The sequence below is a fragment of the Colius striatus genome, chromosome 2 (assembly GCF_028858725.1).
Source record: "Colius striatus isolate bColStr4 chromosome 2, bColStr4.1.hap1, whole genome shotgun sequence".
Classification (NCBI taxonomy): domain Eukaryota; kingdom Metazoa; phylum Chordata; class Aves; order Coliiformes; family Coliidae; genus Colius; species Colius striatus.
In genome coordinates this window covers 112614018-112639621 of record NC_084760.1, presented here as the reverse complement: position 1 = coordinate 112639621, position 25604 = coordinate 112614018, and the positions used below count along the sequence as shown (strand labels likewise).

Genomic DNA, 25604 nt, shown 5'->3' with positions numbered 1-25604 from the left:
GGGACCTGCATGAGGAAACTCTCTGCAGCTGCTTTTGTATAGAGAATAGTGTGACCTGCAGATGGAGGTTTTTGCTGGTATCTTAAGCTTCAGAAAAACAAATAATCCCTCAAAATAACGTAAAAAAATAAACTTCCACTTCTTCCTGTTTTTATAGTTCACTTATTTCCTCAGTGTCATGGTTTTGTCTCCAGTACTCTAGATTATTAATCTTCAGAGGATCAGGACCTTCACAGAAGTATTTCCTGTACATGTTTATCTGTCTCTTTAACAAATTAGTATCTATTTGTTATCTTCCAAATTTTCCTGCAAATTATAGGAGACTCTCCCTCAGTAATAAGGCTTTTTGCTAGAAAAAAAAAATCAAGATGAATCACTGCCAGGGGTTAAAGTACCTTTTGTATGACTTAGTCAATGGCATCCTTTAGGACATCTGCAAGTAGCCCCAAATTCCAGAGGTCACTGTCTTTGTGTTGGCTTTGGCGAAGCATTGTTTCAGCTAAACTTCATTTATTTGGTTATAAGTGCATCTGGAGGTCTCCTGTATGAGTGTTACCTAGACTTCTAGAAGAGGGATGCTGCTATGTCCAGAGCTTGTTTCAAGACTGCCATGGGTTCCAACTGAGTTAATTAGGAAGATGAGCATTGACCATGAGTCAACAGAGAAGTGGTGGTTTTCTACATCCAGCTCTTGTGTTGCCCTGTTATGATGGGCTGGTGGCAATCTTTTCAGCCACTGCACTACCAACTTTTGTTACTTTTAGCTAATCTCAGGACAGTTTTTAAATACAGGCATTGAATAAGTGTATTTAAATACATTCCATGTGTGTGCGTGGTGGATGGAGATTCAGCTCTTTCTGTTTTGGATGGAGCTGTCGTGGTCTGACTCTGTCACTGAATCCACTGAAGATGGGTGTGTTACACTGCTCATAACTCAACACTCATGCTGTCACCACCCCAGGTTTCTGTGGCACATGGATGGATTGCATCAGTATCTACAGTGTTGTCACAGTCTTGGCCTGGTGACTGCTCCGAGACTGTCTCCTTGGTGGAGGAAACATGGAAACATGCCTCATCATGGTGCTAACATTAATAAAAACACATCCCTGGACAAAGAAGCAATTTGCAAGTCCTTCAAAGCACAACATTTTGATTTGCACCTTGCAAATTAGTATTGGAAATAACCCTTGATCGGATTCAGAAAGGCTGCAGAGGGATTGTGGTTTGGGGTTTTTTTGCAGACTTGTGATTTCCCATCAAGGTGCAAATTGTTTAGCAAAGCTCGTATTCAGTTTGCTCTTGAGCAAAGCTTGTGTATTTCCCTTAGCACACCGAAATGCCATGGCTGTTTTCTCTGAATATTAATTTCTAGCAGACAACAAGGCCTTGCAGGGCAGTCTTGGCACGTTGTGCTTCCGCTGCCGTCTTGTCTGGGAGCCAAAACATCCCGCTGGAGTGATGGGTGCAGAGCTGCCCGCCCTCCCTTTGCACAAATGCAGCAGAAACCTATCTTCAGACTAAAGCTTTTCCTTTCTAAAATTTCTCTTCTCCCACTTTGCTATTAGTGGACGTAGTGGCAGAGGCAGGTAAATCCTAAGCAAGGAAGTCAGAGTCATAATGTAACTGGATGAAACTGCCTTAAGGAAAAAGAAAAACAAGTTTGTAGATGGGGTGTTGAAGGATAAGCGTGCACCTCCTATTGATTTTGCATCCTTGGTAAATATGAGTTAAGCTCGGATTTAACTGTGGTTATAAGAAGAGGATGGGGAGGGAAAGCCTTTTTGGATTGAGATAAACACTTGCGGTTCTATTATTGTCTGTCGAACATGCACAGAGTGGTTGTAACACAGCTTGAGACAGCGAAAAACAAGTGGGAAGCTTGAGGGGGAAAAAAATCAGGGTATATCTTCTTCCTTCCTTTGAAACATTACCTTAATAATTTATTGTAGGTGAGTAATGTATAGTATAGATGGGGCTTTGCTAAAATATAAAAAGTAAATGCTTTCCTCTCATGGATCTTCAGCAGGAAGACAATGTTGCTTTTCTCCAGTATTCATTTTTTTTATGTTTTGAAACAGTGTGGTGTGGTGTGTTAAATGAATAGGCTTGTATAAGCTGTTACTAAGCATTTCCTAAGCTTAACAGTTCTTTTAGTCTTGTGGGGGCACTGATAAACCCAGTAGAACATGATGAGAGCCTCCTTCATCTTTACTGCTAAAAGAAAAGCCCATGAGAGGCTTCAGTCACCTTCAGATATACCAGAGGACTCTGTTTGTCCCTGGGCAGACACACCCAAAACTTAACCTTTTTGAAGGAATTGGCATGAAAACACAAACGTGCAGCATGTTGCGCAACTCATTCTTACCTGCCAGAATGGGATTATTGGATGACCCCAAGGTGATCTCTCATGATTGACTTACCTGCAGTCTGCAAACAAAACCACTCTTCCCAGTGATGGATGCAGCAGGCACTTCACACCGCCGTATCATCCAGCATTTAAAAGCTCTGTCTATTAAAATGGAGCACAGGAAATAGAAGCCATTTAATGCCAGTGACACTTCTGTGACCGGGCGAAGGACTGTGGTAGGAAGAGAGGCATGCAACTGCCTGCAGCTTGAGGAAACGCCTGTTTGTTTGTGCTTTTTCCAAAGCCTTTTGGCTTTACAGGGGAAGCAACGGCAGAGATGTAAACAGGAAAGCTGGCCCTAGGGAGAACAAAGTAGAAGGTTGGAGATGTGCACGGTTGGCTGTAGGAAACTGAAGGGATTGGTGAGAAATCACCTGGCTGCTCTAGGACTTAAATATACCATCAGAAAGCTGAATGATAGTCAACGCTGGATGTTCTGATACAGGGGCAGACATGGCAAAGTTTCCAGTACTCTGTGCAGGAGGGGAAATATACCCTGTGGAATTTCCTTGGTCCAAAAGAGGAAGAACTGCGAGGATCATGATCTTAAACGAACAATAAAAGAATTCCCACGCTACTAAAAATGAAAGCAGAATCATAAGCATTAATCATCTTCCTTAAGTCTGTAAAATACCAGCTTGTTCCCAAGAGCACTGGGAGGAGCGGGACAAGGTACACTTTAAGGGCAAGATAATGTTTTACTAACACTAACATCTTCTGCAGATAAGCTAGAGTAAAGCATCTGTTAGACTAAGCATTCTAGACTCAAGCTGAAATAAAACAAAAGTTTGATTTAGGAGCAGTCAGCCAAGTCAAACTCTTCAACCTGTGTTGGGAGCAATTGGTTTTCTCAGGGGGGTCAGAGGTATGAATCCATTCATGGCAGTGATTGATCTTGGCTCATAGAGGCAAGAAACTTTTAGACTCATAGCTTGAAAGAAGCAGTTGGGCTGACCAGTCTAGAAGATATTGATACCAGTGCAAGAAAAACACAAATTCAGATGCAAACTACGGAGAGGTGGATATCAAAAGCATGTCTTCTTTGAGTTAAATACTTAAGCATGAAAAAAGGGAGAAGGAAGGTTTTGGGTTTTTACTAGGTTGTGTTTTTTTTATTAAGAAAAAGATTTGCAGCCTGCCTTGTGGTGATTGAATCCATGTCACGTGAGTAACACAAAGCACAGGGTTAGATTTCCTGGAGTACTTTACAGCTGTTTGTCCAGGTATCAATTAGGAGCTATGAAGGAAGGATTTAATTAGAAGAAGAGCACACAAAGCTTTTCCGGCACAAAGGAGCTCAGTGTGTGTCATTTGTTATAACCTCTTTGCTGGTCATATGTGTTTATTTGAAGTCAAGCAAGATGCTCTTGGTGGCTTTCCTTTGATGAGTCTGCAGGAAAATTAAATCCACATGGCCTCCACCCAGAACCTTTGCATCCTGATGTAAGTACCCATCTATGCTGGGTTCGTTTTTTGTCATCCATATGTACAAAGGTACACTGATCTATGAGAATGATGTGTCTGTCCAAGGCCTAAGCTTCAAAACACACAGAAAAGAAAAATGCTTGTTGCAAGCTGTCAGTCACCTGGACATGAACTTTTAGAACTGACCAATAAAGAGTTGCTTTGGTTTACACCGTTTGAAGTGGCAAGGAGAGGCTGCTTCCAACTTGCCATGCTCATTTAGCATCACTGTGATTTAGAAATAGGTTGTGCCTTTGCTAGGACCTGGGATTGTACTGTGTGTAATGATCTGATGCCAAAGTAACGTCTGCACTAGTCCAACCAGGATGCTGGCCTCCCAGCTCAAGTCCTGAGCTGCAAAGTAATTGCTGCCAGGTGTTAATGGCAACATGCTGCTGCTGTGCTGGGGGCTTGCAGCTTGCTGGAGCCCACTGCAAAAGGAAAAAGGAATGGATGATCTAAATGAGATTGAGTACTGCAGTTTTCCTTAGTTTTACTGGAGTATTTAGAGTGCATTTGTGTTGGGAAAGCATCGTGCTCAGTGATGCTTAACATCTGGGTGAGGTCTATATTGAGAAATGAGTAAGCAGAATGGAGATGTGCCGTGACCAGAACTGCTCCCACTTGGGCTTTCATGGGCAGTCTGTCCCGCAGCAGACTTCTTATCTGCTGAAGTACTCTTCAGCTATACTTTGAGTAATATCTTTGTTATGTGCTGGCAGAGGTGTGCAACATGGAAAGCCTTACTCCCATTTCATGGAAAATAGGGACAGCATGGCGATGGTAGGTAGGGTGGAACATTTCAGTGCTGCTGAATACTCAGCAGTCCCAAGCACATCATATAAAGTTTCAAGTCATTCCTAAGGATCAGCTTTTCTGCTCTTTTTGTATTTCTGCTATACTTCCAGCTCTTCCCTACAATGCAACTTGAATGAACACTGTATTCAAGAAAACTTTGTGGGCAACAAGGACAGCATGAATGAAATTGATGCCTGAAGTGCTGGACAAAAAGCTACACCAAGCATGCTTATAAAGTCTTCTGTTTGTGGGTTGGGATTGGTTTCTTATAAATTAAAAGTGGACAAAAGCAATCTTTTCCTCATAAGTCACCGTAAGCAACATTTAACCAGTATTTCCATACCAAATATTGAATGCCACATGTAAGGTGCATTGCCCGGTGTTCCTAGATGATGATGAGACATTACAAGGTTTGGAGTATCCTGTGTGGACCTGAAGCTGCAGAGACTCAGAAGCCTATGCTGCCCTGAAATTATGGGCTGAAACATCTTTTTGCCTGGTGCCCAAACTGTAAGGACTTAGTACAGTGTATTGTGTTAATGTAGTGCTGCAGAAGTTCAGCCTGTTAGTACAACTAGCACTAACGAGGTGAATTAGTTTCATTCTTTCAATCACAAATGCTACAGCAGTTCCAGTGAATTGGGCTCCTCTTACTCTGACCACAATCTCAGCTCTTCGTAGAATCATAGAATGGTAGGGGTTGGAAGGGACCTTTAGAGATCATCTAGTCCAACCCCATTGCAGAAGCAGATTTGCCTAGAAGCAGGTTCTTCGAACCATGCTTGTAGTTGGCTTGCAGGTATTGGAAAGCAGATCCACCATCACTTTGTTGGCTCTTCAGTTGCAATGTTTTCTTTAGATTTCTAATAGCAGAACTCTATAACAACATGCATCCTGCTGGAATCTGTGAAAAAATGCTCATTTATTAGAACAGCCAACCACCAGTCCAAGCTGAAAATGCACAAAAGCTTTGGAGGATATTTCACGGTAGCACCAAGCTTGCAGGGGTGGATGTGTTAAGGTGTAATGGACAGGGTAGTATTTAAGGGGGAAAAATGATGAAAAACAGAAAAGTACAGCAGCATTGCCAATCCTAGAGCTGAGGTTTGTTAGCTTAGCCTTAATTTTAAAGAGCACTTGCAAAAGCAAGAACCCAAACAGTGATGCAGTTGATGCTCACACCTATCCAGTGACTTGATATCTGCTTTCCTTTGGAGAAAAGCCTTGGGAGCAGGGCTTGAAGCCAAGTGAAGTAGATGGTGGTGATTATTCTTGACTGATGCAGCAACTCCTTGGTGTAGACAGAAGGCCATGGCTGTGTTTGCATCTCTATGGACTGAGCACATTGTAGTGTTTTTAACAGAGAAACAGGCAACTTCACAGAAAATACCCAAGCCGAGGCTCAGCCCCGCTATGTGAGCCAAGAGCTGCCCCATGGCAGCTGCAAAATTGTGTTAGCTTGACAGCATGAGGGCTTTTCTGTAAACCCATCTTTTGATGTGTAATGCTGGAATCGTGTTTGTTACTGCTGCTCCTCTGTAAGCTGCCATATGTCAACGCTCAGTCCTGAGCCTTGCCCTGTGCTGGGCTTCGAGTTTTGAAGAGGACCAGTGGTGGGCTGGTCTGTGGAGCAGTTGGGATGGCAAGAAAATCAGAAAAGCTTTCAGGAGATGTAACTACTCAAGCTGTTGTTTCAAAAATATGATTACGACACAACTTACTCAAAGATAGTTTTGTCTTATGCTGAGTAGTTTTGTCTTATGCTGAGAGGCTAATTTCATCTTCCTCCATCCCTCGGGTAAAAAGCTTTAGAAACTGGACTTGCAGCAAAAAGGGCCAAACATCTTTCTTTAATTTTTCTAGCTGACATTGCTTTGGATTTGCATGCTGACTTCTTGCTGGAGACAGATGAAGACAGAGATGATGGGTGCTGTGTTAAGCATTTGAGAGTAAAAGCAGTGCTACTGCAGAACCTGAAGAAGGAAGCAATCCTGCTACATCTGAAAAATATCCATGTTACTTGGACAGCACAATGCTCTGACGTGCCAATAGGTTACCCAGTGGTCTCAAACACACTTCTACCAAAATGGAATACCCTTTGCCCATTAAATTAAGGATCTTTTTATGTTGTATATTGAAATAAGGTAAATGTAGCTGTGACTTAATCCCACTCTGACAAATGTAAAGTACTGGCTCTTGCCTTCGTGGCAGCTTTGGACTGTAAGTTCATTTCATTGTAGTGAGAAAATCCAGCCCAGCTGCAAATAGGTACCTGGAACTACACCTGCACGTGTACTCACTGGATGCTGGAGAGAAGCAGCAAACAAGTGCTTCTGTCCTGGTGACTTGGGATGTCCTCAGCTTCTTCCTGGCACCTTTGGGGTCTATGCACTGAAGCTGCGTTCAAGCTTGAAAGTTCAAAAGACGTGTGTGATTTTAGGTTATTTCTGTAAAATGAGGATGTAGCTTTCCTAAATGACACTTTCAGGCAATGTCACATCAGACATTGTTCTCCATCCTGGGAAATGGGGATTTTTGAGGTTAAAGCAGCTTAGATTTGAGGAAAGCAGAAGCAGCTGAGCCTGGAAACACTTAAATTAGCTTTCTTCCCTGCTCCTGCCTAATCATCAGTGTAGATTAGTTCAGAAACCGGGCAATTATTTTTAGAAGCTGCTTTCAGAGCCTTAGTGTCACAGTTTTTATTCTTGGTGGTGGTGCCAAGGCAGTTCTTGAGTAACATTTCTGCTTAAAAAAAAAGGAAGGCATTTAGGGATGATTGTATAACTTGAGGGTGTAGGGGGGGACACAACACTGTCTGAGCAAGGAGTTAAAGCAGTTAGGACAGTGTTTGAGCAGTTGAGATGGACTGCCCGAAGTGAGGCTCATGTGTTTCTGTGTTGCTGCGTGCACAGGTATGCTGTATGAGAACCTGTGGCTTGTGTTTGTAAATATAAACTTGTTGCAAGCTGGAAACGTTTAACATCCTGTTCTAAGCTGTGATCCAGATGGGCACGTTAAAAAGCTGAGTGCTTCCCCCTAGCCTGTTTAGTTGTTTGGACCCTTGGTCCCAGCGCTGTGTTAGCAGCTTTTGGGGAATAAAGTGCAGGCAGGGTTACCAGAGGAGATGACGCCTGCTTTCAACTTTGGACCTGTTTGCAGTGCTGGGTGAGCGGGTGACAACGCCTGCCACTGTGGTTTAACCTCTCACCAGCACATTTGCTCTATCAGACGCTGCTAAACGCCCCCGTTATTAGTTTATGGCAGTTGTATCATAATTATTTGATTCTTTTTCCAGCCCATAACCGGGGTGGGGAAGCAAGGATCTTTGGTCCGTGCGTGAGCTTCTGCTCTGCGAGCAAGAGCAGGGAGGATGTTGCGAATGAGTAATGGTCGGCAGGGGCTGTAATATGCAGAATACCTCTGGGATGACTCACCGGGTACAATGCAGCACATCCCTCAAGGAGCCTGAATCACGCATGGGGGGAAGCCACTCGCCACTCTCCCTAGGCAGCAGGCAGCTGGGACCCAGGGCAGCCAACGCGGGTCGGGAGGCTGGTAGTGGCAATGATGGTAAAACAGAGCAATCAGGGTGTAAAATGTAGAGGAAATGGCATCCCCCAGCAGGTATGTGTGTGTGTGTGTGTGTTCTCGCTGTGTATCAGTTCATATTTTTTTCCTCCTGCTTTTTGTTTCCTCCTATCTGCCCCCTCAGCCCTTCTGAATCTTTTGTAAATCAGCATATAATTTACCAGTGACTGTGACTTCTGTGTAATAGCCTTTATTTTATGGTGACACAGATTTTTTTTTCCAGTATAATGGTTTAACTTGTACCCTCTCTTTAAATACCAAGAGGAAAATAGATGCTGCCTGGCGAGCTGCTTCCTTTGGTGTCCCTCCCTGTGTAGGGGGGTTAAAGAGAGGTGGATGGCAAACTCAACGTGCATGCTGGTTTTGATATAGCTAAGAATGTCTTCTTTTATTCTGGGGTTTTTTTTTGACTCCATTTACCTGGCAAAAGATGAAAACATTTTAGATTTAGACCATGGTTATCTTGCTTATTCCCTCCTGCTTCCTCTGAAACATATTCAGCTGGAATTGAGTCAGAATTTTTTTTAATGTATTTGCAAAATATTGTCTAGCCTTTGTAGTTTTATTTTACATGTCATGGAGGATGTTTACAAGAGGATAAATATAGTCGCATTCTACACGCATCAAAATGGAGGAGAGTGGGGGAAAATGCAAATTGCTTAGGGTGAGTGAGGGGTTTTGGTGTGGTTTTTCTTTTCTTTGGGAACTTTGAATTTTTCAGAAATGTTGTGTGCATATCTAGGATTGATTTTTATGTTTTGGGGTGTTATCGATTCTGTACTTGAGGACAAGCACACCTTGCATCATTTTCCCTTGCGCTGTCATACGACTGTGTTAGGATGAGTAGAACTTAATCTGCCAAACATGATGTTACATGGGAGTAATGGGATACTTCATCTGGCCAACGTGTTTGGTGGTGTCATGGGCATCACAGCGGTCTACAACATGACAGCAAACACTTACTGGATGGATGGGGAAGAGTCATATGGAAATAGTGTCATCTTGTGAATTGAACAGATTTCTACTTTATGTTCCTCTACAGTTTCTGGCGAGCAGAATAAAAACTCTAGTTTCATTTCACAAATAAGGAAGGCGAGAAAACTGGACAACAGTTGCTGTGCAGTTTTCTTATTTTTGTTAAATATAGCTATTCATTTGCTAACACAGAATAGCAGAAATGGGGGGCTTATGGTCAGTATATGCTAGAAAAAAAATTAGGATACAACTTGGTTGTGGCTTGTTTTTCTTCAGGGAGGGAATAAAAAAATCAATTCAGGATGCAGATCTCATGCAACTACCTGTTTGGCTGGTGGAGCTTTTATGCAATTTTTACTTATCTTGCATGTGATATAAAACAAATACCATCTGTCATGCAATAACAACTTCCTTTCTCATTACAGTAAATGATAGTACTAATTAGCTTTTCTTGAAATCTGTTAATATTTTGTATCCTTATACAAAAGTAGGAGGACTGGAGTGTGCAAGTCTTGCCTGTTACTGCATGCTGGCTTCGTTGAACTGCAAGGCAAATTGTTGAAATGCATTCTCTTTTTTTTTTAACTGATTTCTTTTGTTTTCCTGCTCCTTAAAATTTTCCAAGACCTACTCGACACATACAGCTATAAATATTTATTGCAAAATTGATCCATTAAGTGATTTTGAAGAAAAATGTTTTTTCCTGTTTTTTATGAACAGCAAAACTGTAATTTGCACCATGCAAAGCTGCAAGGAGGCTGGTCCTGAGGTAATTCAGTTCTCCAAGAAGGAGGTTCACTGCGATTATTTTTGTAAACAGATTTTATTAAATGCTTGCCCATAAAACCTTTTGTCATTAGCTTCTGTCCCAGTGGTGTTGTGGCTGTCATTTAGGCAAAAAAAAAAATTTTGGGTGTGTTTTTGTAACAACTTTTGGTCTGGGTTTTGATAATTTTGATAGATTTCCACAATACATTATCCAGAGGCTTCAATACGGCTGTGAGTAGTAAATTAATCTGCCCCTGATGCAGTTAGGTTTTCATTTTAATTCAATATTGTTGGCGTAGTAAGTTAATTTCTGGGGATAGCCCTTAAAATCTGTGTGCTTGAGCTGTATCAGTGGACCTTGGCTTGCCTGTCAGCATTTTTACAAGCCTGCTTTTTTCCCTAAAAAGCCAATTGCTAGTTCATTTGAGGTTTTGCCCATGTGTGTGGCACTTTGTGGGGATTGCTGGGCAAGCCTGGTTACACTGGCCAAAAACCCCATTTATCCTGAGCAGAGTTCAGACACCCAGCTCTACAGTTGTGTGAGCAGCAATCGTGTTACCCAGACTGTACCAAACCCTGTTGGCTTTCAACACTGGAACTGTAAGGAGTGAGGGCCAGGGATCCTGTCTGCAGCAGAAAATTGCTCTTGTGCCCTGCTTTGGTGCATCCAGATTAGATGGGACATTGCACTGAGAAAATGCGCTGCAAGAGTTATTCTCGGGGCAGAAACCGACGCTCTTGTGTGTGCCATTAAAAAAAAAAGGCAGAAAAATGTATAAAATAATATATAACATTAAATCTTCATAGCTATATTGTATGTATTATATATGTATGGGTTTTCTCTTTTTTTCTAAAAAGAGTTTTCCATGTACTTCTTGGAAGGATCTGAAATAATTATGGGATTATGAAATCCCATTCGAGCAAGTAGGATAGAGCTGTTTCTCGTAAACTCAAAGTCAGCCTTAAATGTTTAACAAACATTTGTTAGTGAAAGGATTCCTTTGTTTGTCATTGCTTCGGAGTTTAAGGGAGATGTGGAGGCGAGTGGCTGGATTGTTGCAGGTGTTTTGGTTTTTTGAGAAGTCCTTTTCCTTCTGAAACAAACAGAACTGTTATTAATCTTTCCAATGGAGGCTTTTCGGGTGGCTTGCAGCCCTGGAAGCAAACTCAGGCTTGCTGGGCACTGGTTGTGCAGGACCAGACCCCTCTTTGTTCTGCTTTTTGGGCTGCTGTAGACACAGAAAGGCATCAAGGAATGAACAATAAAATCAAAAGGTGCTACTTTGGGTTTGCTCCAGCCTCCTGGAGCTGTGTTCTTAGTGTGAGGCCATGTGTCATGCAGGAAGACAAGCTTTTGAGGGCCTAAGACAAGCTTGAGCCTTCAAGCATCCCTGCTGCATCCAGGCCCCTCACAGTCCATCAGAATGATCACCCTGCCAGACTGGAGATTTTTTGCTGCACGTAGATTTTGAGCAGCACTCAGCAAGCAGGAAAATCCTCAGTGCTAAATAACCCTTGAGCAAAGCTGCTCCTCTGTGGTGCTTTATGGGATGTGCAGATAGGACTGTGCATGTCTTAACTTCCTGGCTGTGATTTCCAAACCCTACATGAGTGCTTCCTTTAAAGTAGGATTTTCCTCTTCCACCTTTTGCATTGCTGCAGCTAACAATGATCTTGGAGTTAATATAACTTTTTTTTCCCCTCTTTTTTGGTGAAATGTTCAGTGAACGGGCTGAACAAATGCTGTCGAACTCTGTTCGCTAGCCAGGTGTGAACTGGGGAGTTGGAAGAGAAAACCTCTCTGTTTTCAGAGGGAAGCTGGGAGGAAATGTTAAATGACAACAAAGCTGTGTTGTTTTGTTGAGAGAGAGAGGGAGAAATGTCCTGAAATTAAGCTTGTAAAGTTAATATTGATTTAAGGTCAAGTGCCTCAGGACAGATGTACTGCTGGAGCGAGATACATGGAAATGGAACTGTCTTGTATTTACTCTGACTGTTTGGAAGTCAAAATTTCCCAAATGCCTTTTTATTCTGACAGTATTTGGTTTGAAAGACAGCAAAATATAGGTTGCAAATTTGTTATACAAGAGGTGGGCTATAGATACAGCGGTTCTGTGTTCCTGGTGTGATCGGAGGTGAGGGCAAGGAGATCATCCATGGTTTTCTGCAGACTCCATTTTAACATTAGGTCTGACCAGAGGGTTGCAGGTAGCTTGTTTTCTTGCTGATATTTAAAGAAAATCTTCAAAGCTGATGATAATCTAAATGGTATCAAAATATCAATTTTATTTTACCATATCTCTGTACGCTCAGGAGTTTTCTTTCTAACAAAGTGGTAAGTTAGTGTTTTGAAGAAGAAAATGCTGGTTATAATCTGCAGATCTTACTCCTTCTATGAGGTTTGTGAACCAATCATCAGCTCAAGAAATCGTGACTCCAAAAATAGCAGTTTTTCATGACTTTCATCAAAATGCTGCTGCTTTCTGTCTGTGGGATAAACTCCAGAGAGGATCCTTGCAGTATAATTTCCAGCTATCACCTGGGCAGGATGGGATGGCTTTAACTCCAGCTGTCAGAGTTGCAGGGACAGAGGGCAAAGAAAGAGCACTGTGAAATGCATCCACCTCAGATGAAGACAGGTATACCCCAGTAACTGCAAAGTTAAATCTACATGGATCCCCATATAGTTTAATTTATGTTTAAGCACCTGATATCAGCTCTTTGGTTCAGCTGAACAGTTTGACCCCTGCCTCAGCCTCCTGATGTTGTTTTGGCTTTTCTCCGAAATCTGGGATCTGTGAATGTCAATAACATTCCTAAAGACAACAGTCCCTAATTTTGAAACCTCCTATATGCAGTTGCCTCTTTGTCTGAGACCTCAGTCTCTCCTGGCCTTGTAAGCTGCAAAGGGAAGAAAATACTTGGGTGACATACAGCTGCATTGGCGTGGAAGTTTCTAAGTTTATATTTCAGTCAACTAGCCTGGCTAAAGGGAAAAATATTATTGAATTATGGAAAATATCTGGGAAGTTGTTTTGGGGTTTTTTTCCCAACTTCTTGGGATTCTTAGATGTCTCGGTTGCTGCATTTAAAGCAAAGTGGAAAAGAAGAGTGGCTGGTGGAAGGGTGCTGTGTACTTCAACTCTCCTTTTACAAAGACCGTGGCGAAATGCAAGCCTTAACTCAGGAAGGAATTCTTTTCCATTTAGTCCTGGATGGGGGATTGTAGCCATAAGCCCGTGCTATGCATGCAACAGGGCTCAAGGCTTTGTCCCTCATCGGTTTCACTGCGCTGTGGTTGCTATAAGTGATGTGGCTCATGTCGAAGTGCGCTGGATGGTGTCAGCTGCATTTTACAGTGTGGTTCATACATGCTGGAGGAAAGCATTGCTATCCACCTTAAATGTTCCCTGTGCCTTAGACACAGGAATGCTTTGTAAAAGTTAGACTACAGGTAATACAGCCATGGTTCAGTTATTGCAAAGGTAATGGTACAGTCACTTCTTGTTTAGGAGAATTCTCAGGACCTTCCAGAGTAGCAATTGGACACGAACACACTGCTTGAAATATATTTTTTAATATAGATATATATATATGTGCACACCCACGAGCTATAATTTTTTAAGGGTTCCCTTTTCCTTCCAAAAAAATCAGCACATGGGTTTCTGTGCTACCTTTACTCCCCAAGTTCATTATGTTTTTTTTCGCTCAGGGTGGGGCTGCAGAAGAACCTGAAGCAGCCCTGGAAACACGCTGGCTGGCTTCCATGCAGCTGGGTAATCCCTACAGATACTTTCTTCCCGAGCTTTTAAGGCTGTTGAAGACAAATCTGCAGGGTTAAGATAGCAAAGTATTCCATTTAAGAGCATAATTAAGAATAGTTTGCATGAAACGTGTAGTGCGTAGGCCATAAACCCGACAATTAGAGCAGTCTTAAGAGTTTTAAGAAGCCAATAAAAGGAGGGGGAGCTAAGGCTACTGCGGGGTTTTTTTTGCTGTTTCATTTTTAACTGTGCAAAAGGCTTGTGTTATCTAATCTGAGCAGCAATCAGTATCTCATTAATGGGAATGGACCAAATATTTTCCCTTACCTCATTAACCATTTCTCCTGGAATAGTTGAAGGCACAGTTGCTGTGAGAAAAATGCTGGTCAGTGAATTGAACATGGTTGTTTCACTTCTTTGGTGCATCAGGGTTTCAGCAGTGACATTGCACATGGGATTTGCAGATCACTCCTTCGCTGCTGAGGATTTTGAACGTTTGCCACCAGCTGGAGCCTCGGTGCAGTTGCATAAAATTAAATAGCAAAGAAAATAAACAGCTTTTACACTAAGGAAGCAAGATCCTTATATGGACTTGAAATATTTGAGTACCTCCCAAGTATTTATGAACACTGGCATGAGGGAAAGAAGCATTGCCTATTCTAGGCTTGTGGATGGAAGCAGCAGACAAGATTTTGACGTAGAAAACTGAAAGAAGCTGTGTGTAGCCTTCAAAATTAAATGTGCAGCTTCCGAGTCCTAGTCCAGTGACTAAACCAAGATGTCATGCTCTAAGAAGCCTTTATCACCCTTCTTTTCTTTCTTGCTGTGTCCCTTGGCATAGGTTGCAGGTTGAGAAACACGTGGCTTTGGCTGGTGCCCAGTGGGAGTGGGGATAGGGCTCTCCAGGGAGCGCGGCGTCACCGGTGACTTTTGATTGTGCAGGAAAGTGTGCCAAGGGGTTACGTTAACGGAGCCAGAGCTCTGCTTACCTTGTTAAAGATGAACCCTTTTGCTGGACAAGGTCCTTTCTAATAGGGGAGCAGAGGTCTTTTTGCCATGATAAGTGTATGGAAACTAGGTTTTCTGGTTTGTTCTGTGTAAGGAGGTAGCTCTTCCAGATGGGAGGAGTGTGGTTTACATGGTGTTCTTTTGGCATGGGGAGGAAATGAGTGGCCTTGGTGGCAGAGGTTGGAAGAGCTACAGATCATGCTATTAGTGTGGATATGAAAACTGTATGTCACTGTGCCTCACCAGGTTATGATTATGGTGGACAGGGATAGCAGTCAGGGGACCTAAATAAAATGTATAGGCATCCACTGGTATTCAAACATAATTACAAGCCTGGAGATATCACTGAAGCGTGACGGAAACGTGCAAATAATTGGTAGAAATCACAAAGTGCTGAGTAGCTGCTTAATGCTCCTTTAAGTGGATGATTCCTGTGGCAACGTAACCAAAGGCAACATAGCTTTTAGGACAGCCAAAGGCTCCAGCTGCTGCTGTGAAAGCGGATGGTAAATCCCACAGGAAGCTATACTGCAGTGGCAATTTTCAAGTGTGGTAGGAGAAGCAGCAGTTTGCATGGAAGAGTTTTGCAAGGGGATGGAAAGGAGTGTTATATTAAGTGGCTTTGTCTTCAGAAGAGAAATTGAAATTTAGTGAGAGCTCCTCAGAAGTGAGAAGTTTAAAAATAAGTCCAGAGAGGACCCTTGAGAAACAGGGGAACTATTTAGAAATGTATTTAGAAATGGGTTTTTTTCTCTGTTGGTTGCTAATCCTAATAGACCATATGGGAAAGATACAGAGAAGGAAACAAAAATTATCTTGGATCAGAGCAGCTCAGTTTTAGCACAACAGCAAATTAGCTGAAGTATTTTGCTTAATTCTGAGTATCAAGAAGCTAAGAGGTTAAAGTTTCCACTGGTAAAATCTAGAAATGGGTTTTCATTAGAAAATAAAAAGGTAACTGGATCTGTTTGTAGACACACTTGCCATATTTCCTGTACCAGGATGCTGCTTTAAGGGCTTGAGAGCAAAACTGTTCTTTAAAAAGTTGTTTCTCGATTCTGTGAATGCCTTGAGTGTGTCACCTGTAGTTATGGGCTGTGCATCCAAGTATGCTGAAGAGCTTTCTACCAGCAAGTGCAAAGTCCTCAGAGCAATAGGGAATGAACCTTAAGCATCTCAGCGTTGCCTTCATCACGTAGGTCCTCTGAAAAAGTTGGGGTATCCATAAAATAAAGCAGGTGAAGTGAAGGGAAAATTGCAACTTGTGTTTTGTGAAACCTGTCTATCTGCAGAAGATATTATCTGGTCACGTGCCTAGAAGGTGTTCGCTGCCTCCCTTGGTCTCTCCTCATAGCTGCCTTCAGGTGAGGTCCTGAAGCTACTTGCTTAAATATTAAGTGAAATCTGGTCCTATTCGAGAAAGGAACTCAGATTTCAAGTATGAGCACTTGGATTACAAAAGTGATACAAAATAATGTCTGAAAACAAGTGGCAGTTCTACCTGGGCAGGATAGAAGGGGCTCGTTCTCATGCTGTACGGGATACTGGGAAATGTCCAGATATGGGGCTTTTTCTCAAGAAGGAAATTATTTCCCTGAAGGACGATACCTGTCATTGTGAAAGGCCTCCTCTTGGAGCCCTCTACAGATTGAACTTCGTCTTCCTGGTGAGCTCATCTGGTGGCCTGGAAAGGGACAATTTCTGGGCAATTTTCTTTCCACGTTGTTTTTCTTAGCCCCTGTTGATGTTCCCAAGCTTGAGTGCCTGGTGGTGCTGGTGAGTGTCTTGGCAGCCCTGTGACTGACAGTGCTCTGATTGTGGGTGGTTGACATCTAACAACACCATGGTGTCCTCCCTGTGAGGGTGTCACAGCCATTAGCATTGTTCTGTTGTCCAACACATGGTGGGTTGCACCTAGCTGGGACTCAGCTGCAGCATGGGGACATCTGTTTTAGCTTGGGATCTGTTGTCTGTCCCGTGCAAGGAACACACCTTCTGCTTACACCCTTTAGTGACCTTTCTGCTCCCAAATGACCCCCTCCCTGGTGATGTCCCCAGCAGATGCTGGAACAACTGCTCAGTGGAAAAGGTATGGAAGCTTGGAGGAGCGGAGCCTCCAGCTGTGGGAACTCTTTTGACCCTTTATCATGGAATATCCCCAGATTTCAAGTGTTTCCAGAGTAGCTTCTTGTGAGGTTGTGCCATAACACCTTTGAAAGCCCCTTGAAATGCTGGTGGGGCCATTTTAGGGACATGGTGTGGTCCCGATGACCTGAGGTGAGATGGTTCCCATCTCCTTCAGTCTCGGGTACCAGCTGCAGCCACATGAATAGCTTTTTTTGCCCCCTTAAGGCTGTCTCAGTTGTGAAGAATTTGAGTGTTGTCTTCCAAAGCCCACTTTGCTAATTTGATCACAAAAACCATAAAACATTTTTTTGTTCATGGGTTGTTTGAGTTCCATATGTTGTTCTGACACTTTGGAGACCCGATGCCCCAATGCATCTACTGTGAGTGGTGGCTTTGGGATGCTGTCTGACTCTCTCTCACCACTCTCTTGGTCTCTGCATGAGGGAAAGAATGTCCAGAACTATGGGTTGTGTTTGATCTGTATCTTGACATCTGGAAACTCAATGGATTCATTTCTTGTTGTTTGATGTGTGTCTTTCCTGTGGTGGCTCTAGCGGTCAAGGCCATCTGTCAGAGAGGTGGACCTCCACGCTGGGCAGAAACTCTGCGTTAGGGCCAGACCAGTGCTGTCTAAATACCACCCTCAGAAACAACAAAAAAGAATTGCTCTGATGAGACTCTGTGATGCTCACAAAAGGTTTTGTTTTTGTTTTGTTACCATTGCAGTGACAGCTATATTGTGCGAGTCAAAGCTGTGGTTATGACCCGAGATGACTCCAGTGGGGGATGGTTGCCGCAAGAAGGAGGCGGTCTCAGTAGAGTTGGCGTCTGCAAGGTCACGTACCCGGAGGGCAATGGAAGAAGTGGATTTCTAATACATGGTGAAAGGCAGAAAGACAAACTGGTAATAGACCCTAATTCAACTTTTGTCTGTTCTTATAATGAGATTTATCCCAAGTCTGTTGCTATTGTATTCTTGTGCAAGGGATTTTTAAAGCGTAAAAACCCAGGCGTGGGCAAGTAGGACTAAATTGGACAAAATAAACCTGTCTTCATCTCGAATTGCCTGGAAAGAGCAGGTAAATTTTGAACATCCATGTGCAAAGACCCCCTTTGATTGAAAAAGGGCCTGTGGTTTGGCTTTTATTTTCTAAGACCTAGCAGTGGTAAGTGAGAAGTGAATTGAAGTGTGAAGAACCCATGAAGCCAGTCACATTGCACTGAGTAATGCAGTGCAAGCCTTTAAAACAGCCATGAATTATTTATGCTGCATGCCGTTCAAGGTTTGAACGAGCAGAGTGAGAATATGAAGACAAGTTGTCTCTTATGAATTGACGCACTCAGTTTCTCCTGGTAGCTGTTTATCTAAAAGGGAGCTCTCTTCTTTCCCCGCACAAATTCAAATTAATAAAGCCTTTTCCCCATTTCCAGGGTCCGTCTTAGATGGTATAGTTTGTCATCTTGTTTCTGTGTATTTGAATCTTCCGAGACTTGCTCCTGTGAAGAGATAGACTGGCATAAAAATAACGCTCCCTGCACAGGCTCCTCTAACTCCAAAATTATTTGAGTCAGAAATTATCTTGTTTTCAAAAAGACCTGCATTTTAAAGCTGTTTCAAGTATAGTTTATCTTCTGAAATACTGTTTTGCTTAGGGTGCTTTTTTGACACTGTTTAGTAGCCATGCTTATGGTTTTGGAGGACAGAGTAAGACTAACAAGCCATTCCTGTTCTCCCTGAGCATCACCCTAGAGATGGTTTTTGTCATAGCAGAGCTTGAGATGAGTGCCTGGTTGGGGGATGAAGGAGGAAAAAAGGAATGTTGCAGCACCTCCTAAATCTGCTGCTGGCTGATAAAATTTCTGTTGAGGAAAATTATTGGGAGAAGAAATTCTTCCTCCACCTGAGCCCCTGCTAGATGTAGCCTCTGCCATGCTGGATCTGGGTCTGAAATAGGTTCCTAGGGTAGAGAGCAAGCACCTACTCAAAGACAAAGCAGAAGATGAATGTTCAATGGTTATGAGAACAATTACAGTGTCTGGTGTTTATTAGTCATTGTTGGGTAGGGAAGGATATTCCTCTATGCAAGGCATGACTTGGCTTGCTTTTGGGTCTGGGCTGAGACGGTGCTGGCTGTGTCTTTGGGGTGGGAAAAGTGACTTTACTTCTCTTTTGGGGCTCATGCCCCTCCCCAGGTGGTGCTGGAGTGCTTTGTGAAGAAAGACCTGGTGTACACAAAGGCGAACCCCACCTTCCACCACTGGAAAGTTGACAACAGAAAATTCGGACTCACTTTCCAAAGTCCCGCTGACGCTCGAGCCTTTGACAGAGGAGTGAGGAAAGCCATCGAGGACCTCATTGAAGGTACCACAGAGTGTGGCAGTGGCCACTTCAACCCTTGGAAGAGTGGGGAGAGGGGGTTGAGTCGTGGAGCTGGGAAAATAGATGGTTTTAAAATCAGTCCTTAGGCTTAGATGTCTCTTGTGCACGTGTCTGAGTAGAGCTGGGCACTTACACTGTGCTGAGCAAGCCCCAGCTCACTTTCAGAACTGGATTTTCTCATCACTTCATGAGAGAAGAGATTTCAGTCCAAGTATTTTCCTATCCTATGGTTGGCACAGACTTCCCCTCTTAATTATCATTGAGTCTGTTACTACTGCTTGATTTGATAGTCTTGAGTTTAACACTAGAGATGGCAACTGTAACGACCCAGGCTCCTCTTTACATGCAGATGAATCTCATCTCACTGAGACTTTGCTAAATAATAGTATGAATTCCTGCCTGGAGTTGAATAAAGCTTTGTTTTGGTTTTGTTGTTTAGCAGTAATTCATTTTGTCTGCCTCCTTTTAGTTGTATGGTAGTTCTTGAAGACTTTGTTGTGTTTTGGGTTGTTCTTTTTTTTTTAATACTGTAAAGAATGCATTTGAATTGCCTGTGCTTTGAAGTTGTCATAAATTTTTCCTTTTCACATTTCATTGCAATCAGGCAATCATGGTACAGCTATAATTCAGTAGTACTTTATTTTAGGGAAATTTGATTCTTCATGGGTAGTTTGCTTGACTTTTTTTAACTGCCACTTTATATAGGGACTTATTGCTTCAAAGCCTTTGTCCCTCTCACCCGGTGTGATGAAGGTATTTTTATATGCAGATGATATCCCTTTTTGAGGATACTATCTCAAATATGCATATATACAGATATGTGTTCTTTTTGAGGACACTAGTTCCATGAGACATCTTAATGCTCTGGATGCCCTGTCCTTGCTTTAACATGGAAATGGTAGGTGCTGGGAGAGAATTAATGCCCCAGAGCTCTTTTCTGGTAAATACCTCATCAGTTAGAGGAAGGATCTTCTGAACTAGTTATTCATTTGCTTTTCCCTGTGCTGTTAACATGAAGAAGTTTCAGCTAGGCCTTCCGCTTTCTTCTACTTGCTTGCTAAAACTGAGAAGAACTTTAAGTTGTTAAGAGTGGTGTTTTTATCTAAGTCACACCAGGTTGTTGAAATTTCAGGGAGATAACTCAGCTGCTTTGAGTTGTAATTTGGAGATGCCGGTACGTGGCAACTCCTGTTCTGCTCTTTCTGATCCATTTTTACAGTGGAGGTATTTAAAATCAAATTCTGCTCTATGTCAGATCCTTCAAAATCAGCGAATCTATATATATCCCATTAACAGCACAGACTGATCCTCATGAATGTGTTCCTCCTTAACTTCCAAATAAGGCTTTCTGAATGAAAAACAATAACTGACTCGTGCACACACAGCGTCGGGCAGTGGATTTCAGTTACCGTTCATGTAGTTGATCAAATCTAGCAGTTATTACTAAGCGTGACAAACTACATGCATTCAAAACTTCATGAAATCACTACTTTATTATTAATATTTAACTGATGGTTTGTTGCCTGCAGCATCAGAAGTATAGAAGTTTTGTGCACAAGTACAGGAATCTTATGCAGCTCTATGGAGCGTCTGGAGTTTTTACTTTTAAAGCTAATGTAGCAAATGGCACAAATGTTTTCATGTTACTTAGTGTTTTAAGTGGGCTTTCACACTTAGCTCTGCACATCTTTGTGATGATGCAACTGAGAGCAGCCAAGGCTGCTGCATGTAGCATTATATAAAGCACATGCTTTTTAAAAATTTCCAGAATGAAGGTGGTACAAACAGTTCGACTATTTTAGTTGGGGATGTGATGTGGCCTTAATTCAGTATAACAGTGGGCTTATATAGGGGGAAAAAAAAGGCCTTTGACTTGGGTTTTCTCCCCATCAGAGCATCTTGCTGCACTCACCACCTTGGCAACCTCATGGCAAGGGTGAAGTCAGCTGGGAAGAGGGTAGCAGCATAAATTTACTGCCAAGTGCAACGATGGTGTGTGCCACCCTACCCTTCTGTGATGTGAATGCTGACCAGGGTCTCAAGTGGCTCTGGAGTGGGACACCCACTCAATCCAGCTCTTCATTGTCAAAGTGGGATTTTTTAAAATAAAAAGTCACTTCTCCCCCAGATTTAAGGAATACTTGACGAATAATTCATATATGGTTTCTTAAATGCTGAGGATCTGGTCTCAAGCACTGATTAGTACATAGCTTTACCATTCTTCAGAAATGGAAGTCTTCTGTAACTGGAAATGGTGACTGCTATTTTTAACATAGTTAATTGGCTTTGGCAGCCATGCAGTTGCATGTCAAGAAACACTTTTAAGATTTTACCGTTTTGATCCAGCTACCAGTAGATGGGTTTTTCTTCCTTAATTTGAGCCACTTGTACACATTCACAACATACAAACTTGTGAGAAAAGAAATGTTTACCAGCCTAATAAAAAAAAGGTTGCATAGAAATGTCATGTGTTTAAAAAGCTGGGTTTTTTTCCTAGGGTCTACAACTTCCTCGTCAACACTTCACAACGAGGCTGAGGTCGGCGATGATGATGTCTTCACTGTAAGTAGCTCTCATCGATGGTTGTTCTCCCTTACACTCCAGTTTACATGATCAGGTTGGAAAGGGATTATCTTTTTATGCCTTAGGGCTGGCTTCCAGCTGCCATTGTGTTTTGTCAGTGGATGGGTTTTATTTGATGGAAGTATGTCCTGTCTGTAAACGAAAGCCTTGGGTTTCTGTTGCAATGTGGAAAGCACGGCAGAGCACATGTAGTCAGGGCTAGAAGTGAGCAAGTGATTAATCTGTTTTTCTGTGGCTTGGTCTAAGTGGTACACAAACCTCTTGATGCCTCTCCCGCTGTCCTTAAGAAGCTTCTCACAAGGTATGACTGCTACTCAGCTGCATACTCAAGGAACTGAGATTTCAAATTGCAGTTGTTAACAAAAGTCGATTTGAAGGGTGTTTCCACCTACGCATGAAATGTAGAAAGTTCAAATGTAGAAAGTTCCTCCAGCCTTCCCCAGCTGGAGGATGGCACAGTAACAAGTCATCTATCTAACCAGCACTGACCTAAGTAGGAGCAAGTTACATTTAATTTGTGGTAATGTCTAAAATGTGTTTTGGAGCTTTTCTGAAACAGAAGAAGCCACTGTCCCTATTAGACTGTAAAAGAGAAGGGAAAAATGTTTTCATGAACTGAAAACAACGAATGCTCAAAACAAGTATTTTGTCTGTTAAATCTATTTATTGAGTGCATCCTCAGTAAGTACTTTAGTAAATTTGCTGGGTGGGGAGCACAGATCTATTTGAGGGCAGGAAGGATCTTTGGAGGGACCTGGCCAGTCCAAATTGGTGGGCAGAGGCCAGTTGTGTGAGGTTTAACAAGGCCAAGTGCTGGCCAAGTCACTGCAAAGTGACCCCGTGTAATGGTACAGGCTTGGAGCAGAGTGGCTGCAAAGATGCTCATCAGAAAGTGACTCGGGGGTCCTGGTTGACGACTGACTCAACATAAGCCAGCAGTGTGGTCAAGAAAGCCAGTGGTATCCTGGCTTTTATCAGCACTAGTGTGGCCATCAGGACCAGGGAAATTATTATGTCCCTGTACTTGGCACTGGTGAGACTGTACCTCAGTGTTCAGTTTTGGGCCCCTCACTACAAGACGCTGACATGCTGGAGCATGTCCAGAGATGGACAACAAAGCTGGTGAAGGGTCTGGAGCATAAGTGTAATGGGGAGCGAACTGAGGATGTTTCACCTAGAGAGGAGGAGGCTGAGGGGAGACAAGTAACGAATGATAGGACAAGAGGAAGTGGCCTTAAGTTGCACCAGAGGGGAATTTAGATTGGAGATTAGGAAGAACTTTTTCACTGAGAGGATTGTTGGACACCGTCCCAGGCTGCCTAGGATGGTGGTGGAGTCCCCATCCCTGGAGATATTGAAAAGTCATGTAGCTGAGATACATGGTTTAGTGTTGGGCTTGGCAGTGTTAGGTTAGTGGTTGGACTTGGATCATCTTAAATGTTTCAGTCAAAACAACTCAGCACAGCAGCAGCAATCTCAGTCGTCTTTGGGATGCTTCCCTGCATCTTCAGTGAAAACCAGCATCAAGCCAATGGAGAGTGGGCACTGGGAGACACCCAAAGTCAAAAAGATGTTTTTGAGGGAGGTGGGACTGGGACAGGTTCCCTGCTGTGTTTTGACCACATCTTCCCAAGGACTGGCATGTTGTCCACATCTGTCTTTTTGTCACGGCTCTGGGAGACAAACAACAGCAGGCAGGGTTAAAAGGTGACTTCCTGCACTCTGCAGCAAAACTATCATTAGCAGCTGCTTCCCAGCTACCTGCCAGAAGTGATTTATGTGTGCTGGGGTGGGACGGACCAGGGGGAGGCACCGCTGGAGCCAGAGCAATTTAGCAAATTGTGCTGGTTTGTCCCCAGATTCTCTGGGCAGGCTGTGCTCAGCTGGGGGTGGGTGGTCACTCCAGATGTGCATGCAAGTGGCTCTTCTGTGCTGGTCAGAGAGGGGATGACCATCAAAATGGGTGGGTGCGTGCCAGCTCTCACTGCGTTTAGACGTGGAAGTACTTAGTGTTAAAGCAGAGAAAAGAAGCCTGTGGAAATAGGAAAGGATATTTATGCTAAAATCCAGCCAGCTGACGTTGAGGGACCTGGGAGTGCTCCTGGATTTCTCCACAAGCTTAATCTTGTGGTTGAGTGTTGATTTTTAAACTGGTAGGGTGCTTTTGACCAGGAGGAAGAAGTTGTTGCCTTAAAGTATGTGTTGCTGTATATTGGAAAAGTTGGATGAATGGTGCTCCAGCTGCATCAAAATCACTCAAACTCTTGCATGCAAAGTGAAGAGCTAAAACAGAGACATTTTCACTCCTACTTGACCCCGGGGAAGTGTCAGATAACCCCCTGCCATGCAGATATTTATGGGTAGGATACTTGGAGGAGGAACAAGCTGCTCAACAGCATTAGCAAGGAGGGAAACTGACTGTGGTCAGCACCTTGTTGGGATCCAGGGGGGATGTTCCCACCTTGAGTTGTGCCATGCCTGGCAGCTCTTCCTGCATATTGTGTGATCTCCAGAGCATGAAAGGGACTTCACTGGTGATGGTAGCTTGTGTAGTGCTGTTGGTAAAGCTGTTGCATAGGGCAGATGTGTCACACCCCCAAAATTAGGCTTTAGGAGAACCTTTTCTTTCCCCCCTGTGTTTCTTCTTTGCTTTCCTGGGATGCAAGTGTTTCCTTTTCATGCAGTACTTAAACTCTTTGAAGCTCTTGTGTTCCTATTATCTGGTAGGTGATAGTGCAGTATGAAGTCTGCATAAGCCAAAAATAACGAACTGAAGCGTGGAGGGGTTTTAGACTGAAAGAAATTGATAGGGCTGTGATATGGTTTATTTTTACCCTTCTGTTTCATTCTTTCTTTGCACTTTCTTTGACTTGTGTATCATAGCCCATTTGGTCATCCTTGCACACAAAAAGTTTTTTACAGCTTTCCTGTAAACTCTTCCACAGCCACAGCAGTGGCTTTTTTGGGGCCGGGGGGGGTGGGGTGGGTGAAGGGGGTGTCCCTCCTTTTTAAAGAGAAATACATTTGTTCTTTTTTATTTCCTAAGGTAGTTATTAAAATCTTCACAGTCCTCCCCCTCTCCCACACATGCATGAATAAACTTAACTGCGTGCAGCAGAATTTTCAAAAGCATCTGCATGATTGAGTCATTTAATCAGTCATTTACCCGTCTCTGAAAATCCCAGCCGTCGCTGCTACGCTGCTGCCTCAAATATTTGGCCTGAGGTCCTGCCTTTCCTTGGAAGATGTTTCAATCTGTTCAGCCACAGTGGCCCAAAACTCCACATTTCTGATGGTGTTTTGCAGAGGGCCACCCCGACGTTATTTGCATGTCAGCACTAGTGTTTGCACCAATGGTACCGGCTTTAGAAACAGCCACTCTCATTACTTACAACCACTCACCCTGATACGGCTGTTGGATAGAGACTGACACAGGGCTTTTATATGGTCCCTGATGCTGTTAGTTTCAATACCACTCTGTGAGATGAGGAGTTTGTGCGTATTTTTGTGTGTGCAACTCATACATCATCTGTTTTGTTTATTCATCAGCCAGCATGCAACACTTCTGGGCATCCAGCAAGTTATTTACATGGGGGAGAGAAGGTTTGCCCCAGAGGCAGAGCTCTCCCTCAGGCTCTGATCTTGTGTGGCTTAATGGAGGATCATTTTCTTGTACCAGAAGGTGTGGGTTTTGTTTTTCAGAGGGGTGAATTATCTTCAGCTGTGGATATGTGAGCATTTG

General features: G+C 43.0%; 1 protein-coding gene across 1 annotated transcript in view; it reads left to right on the top strand.

Moving 5' to 3' along the window:
- Positions 1-25604, top strand: part of SPRED2 (sprouty related EVH1 domain containing 2) — a 63935-nt gene that overhangs the window by 18274 nt on the left and 20057 nt on the right. The window contains exons 2-4 of the mRNA XM_061989203.1: positions 17626-17803; positions 19093-19261; positions 21777-21841. Coding sequence (XP_061845187.1) covers positions 17626-17803; positions 19093-19261; positions 21777-21841 — 412 coding nt within the window. The remainder of the gene's footprint in view (positions 1-17625; positions 17804-19092; positions 19262-21776; positions 21842-25604) is intronic.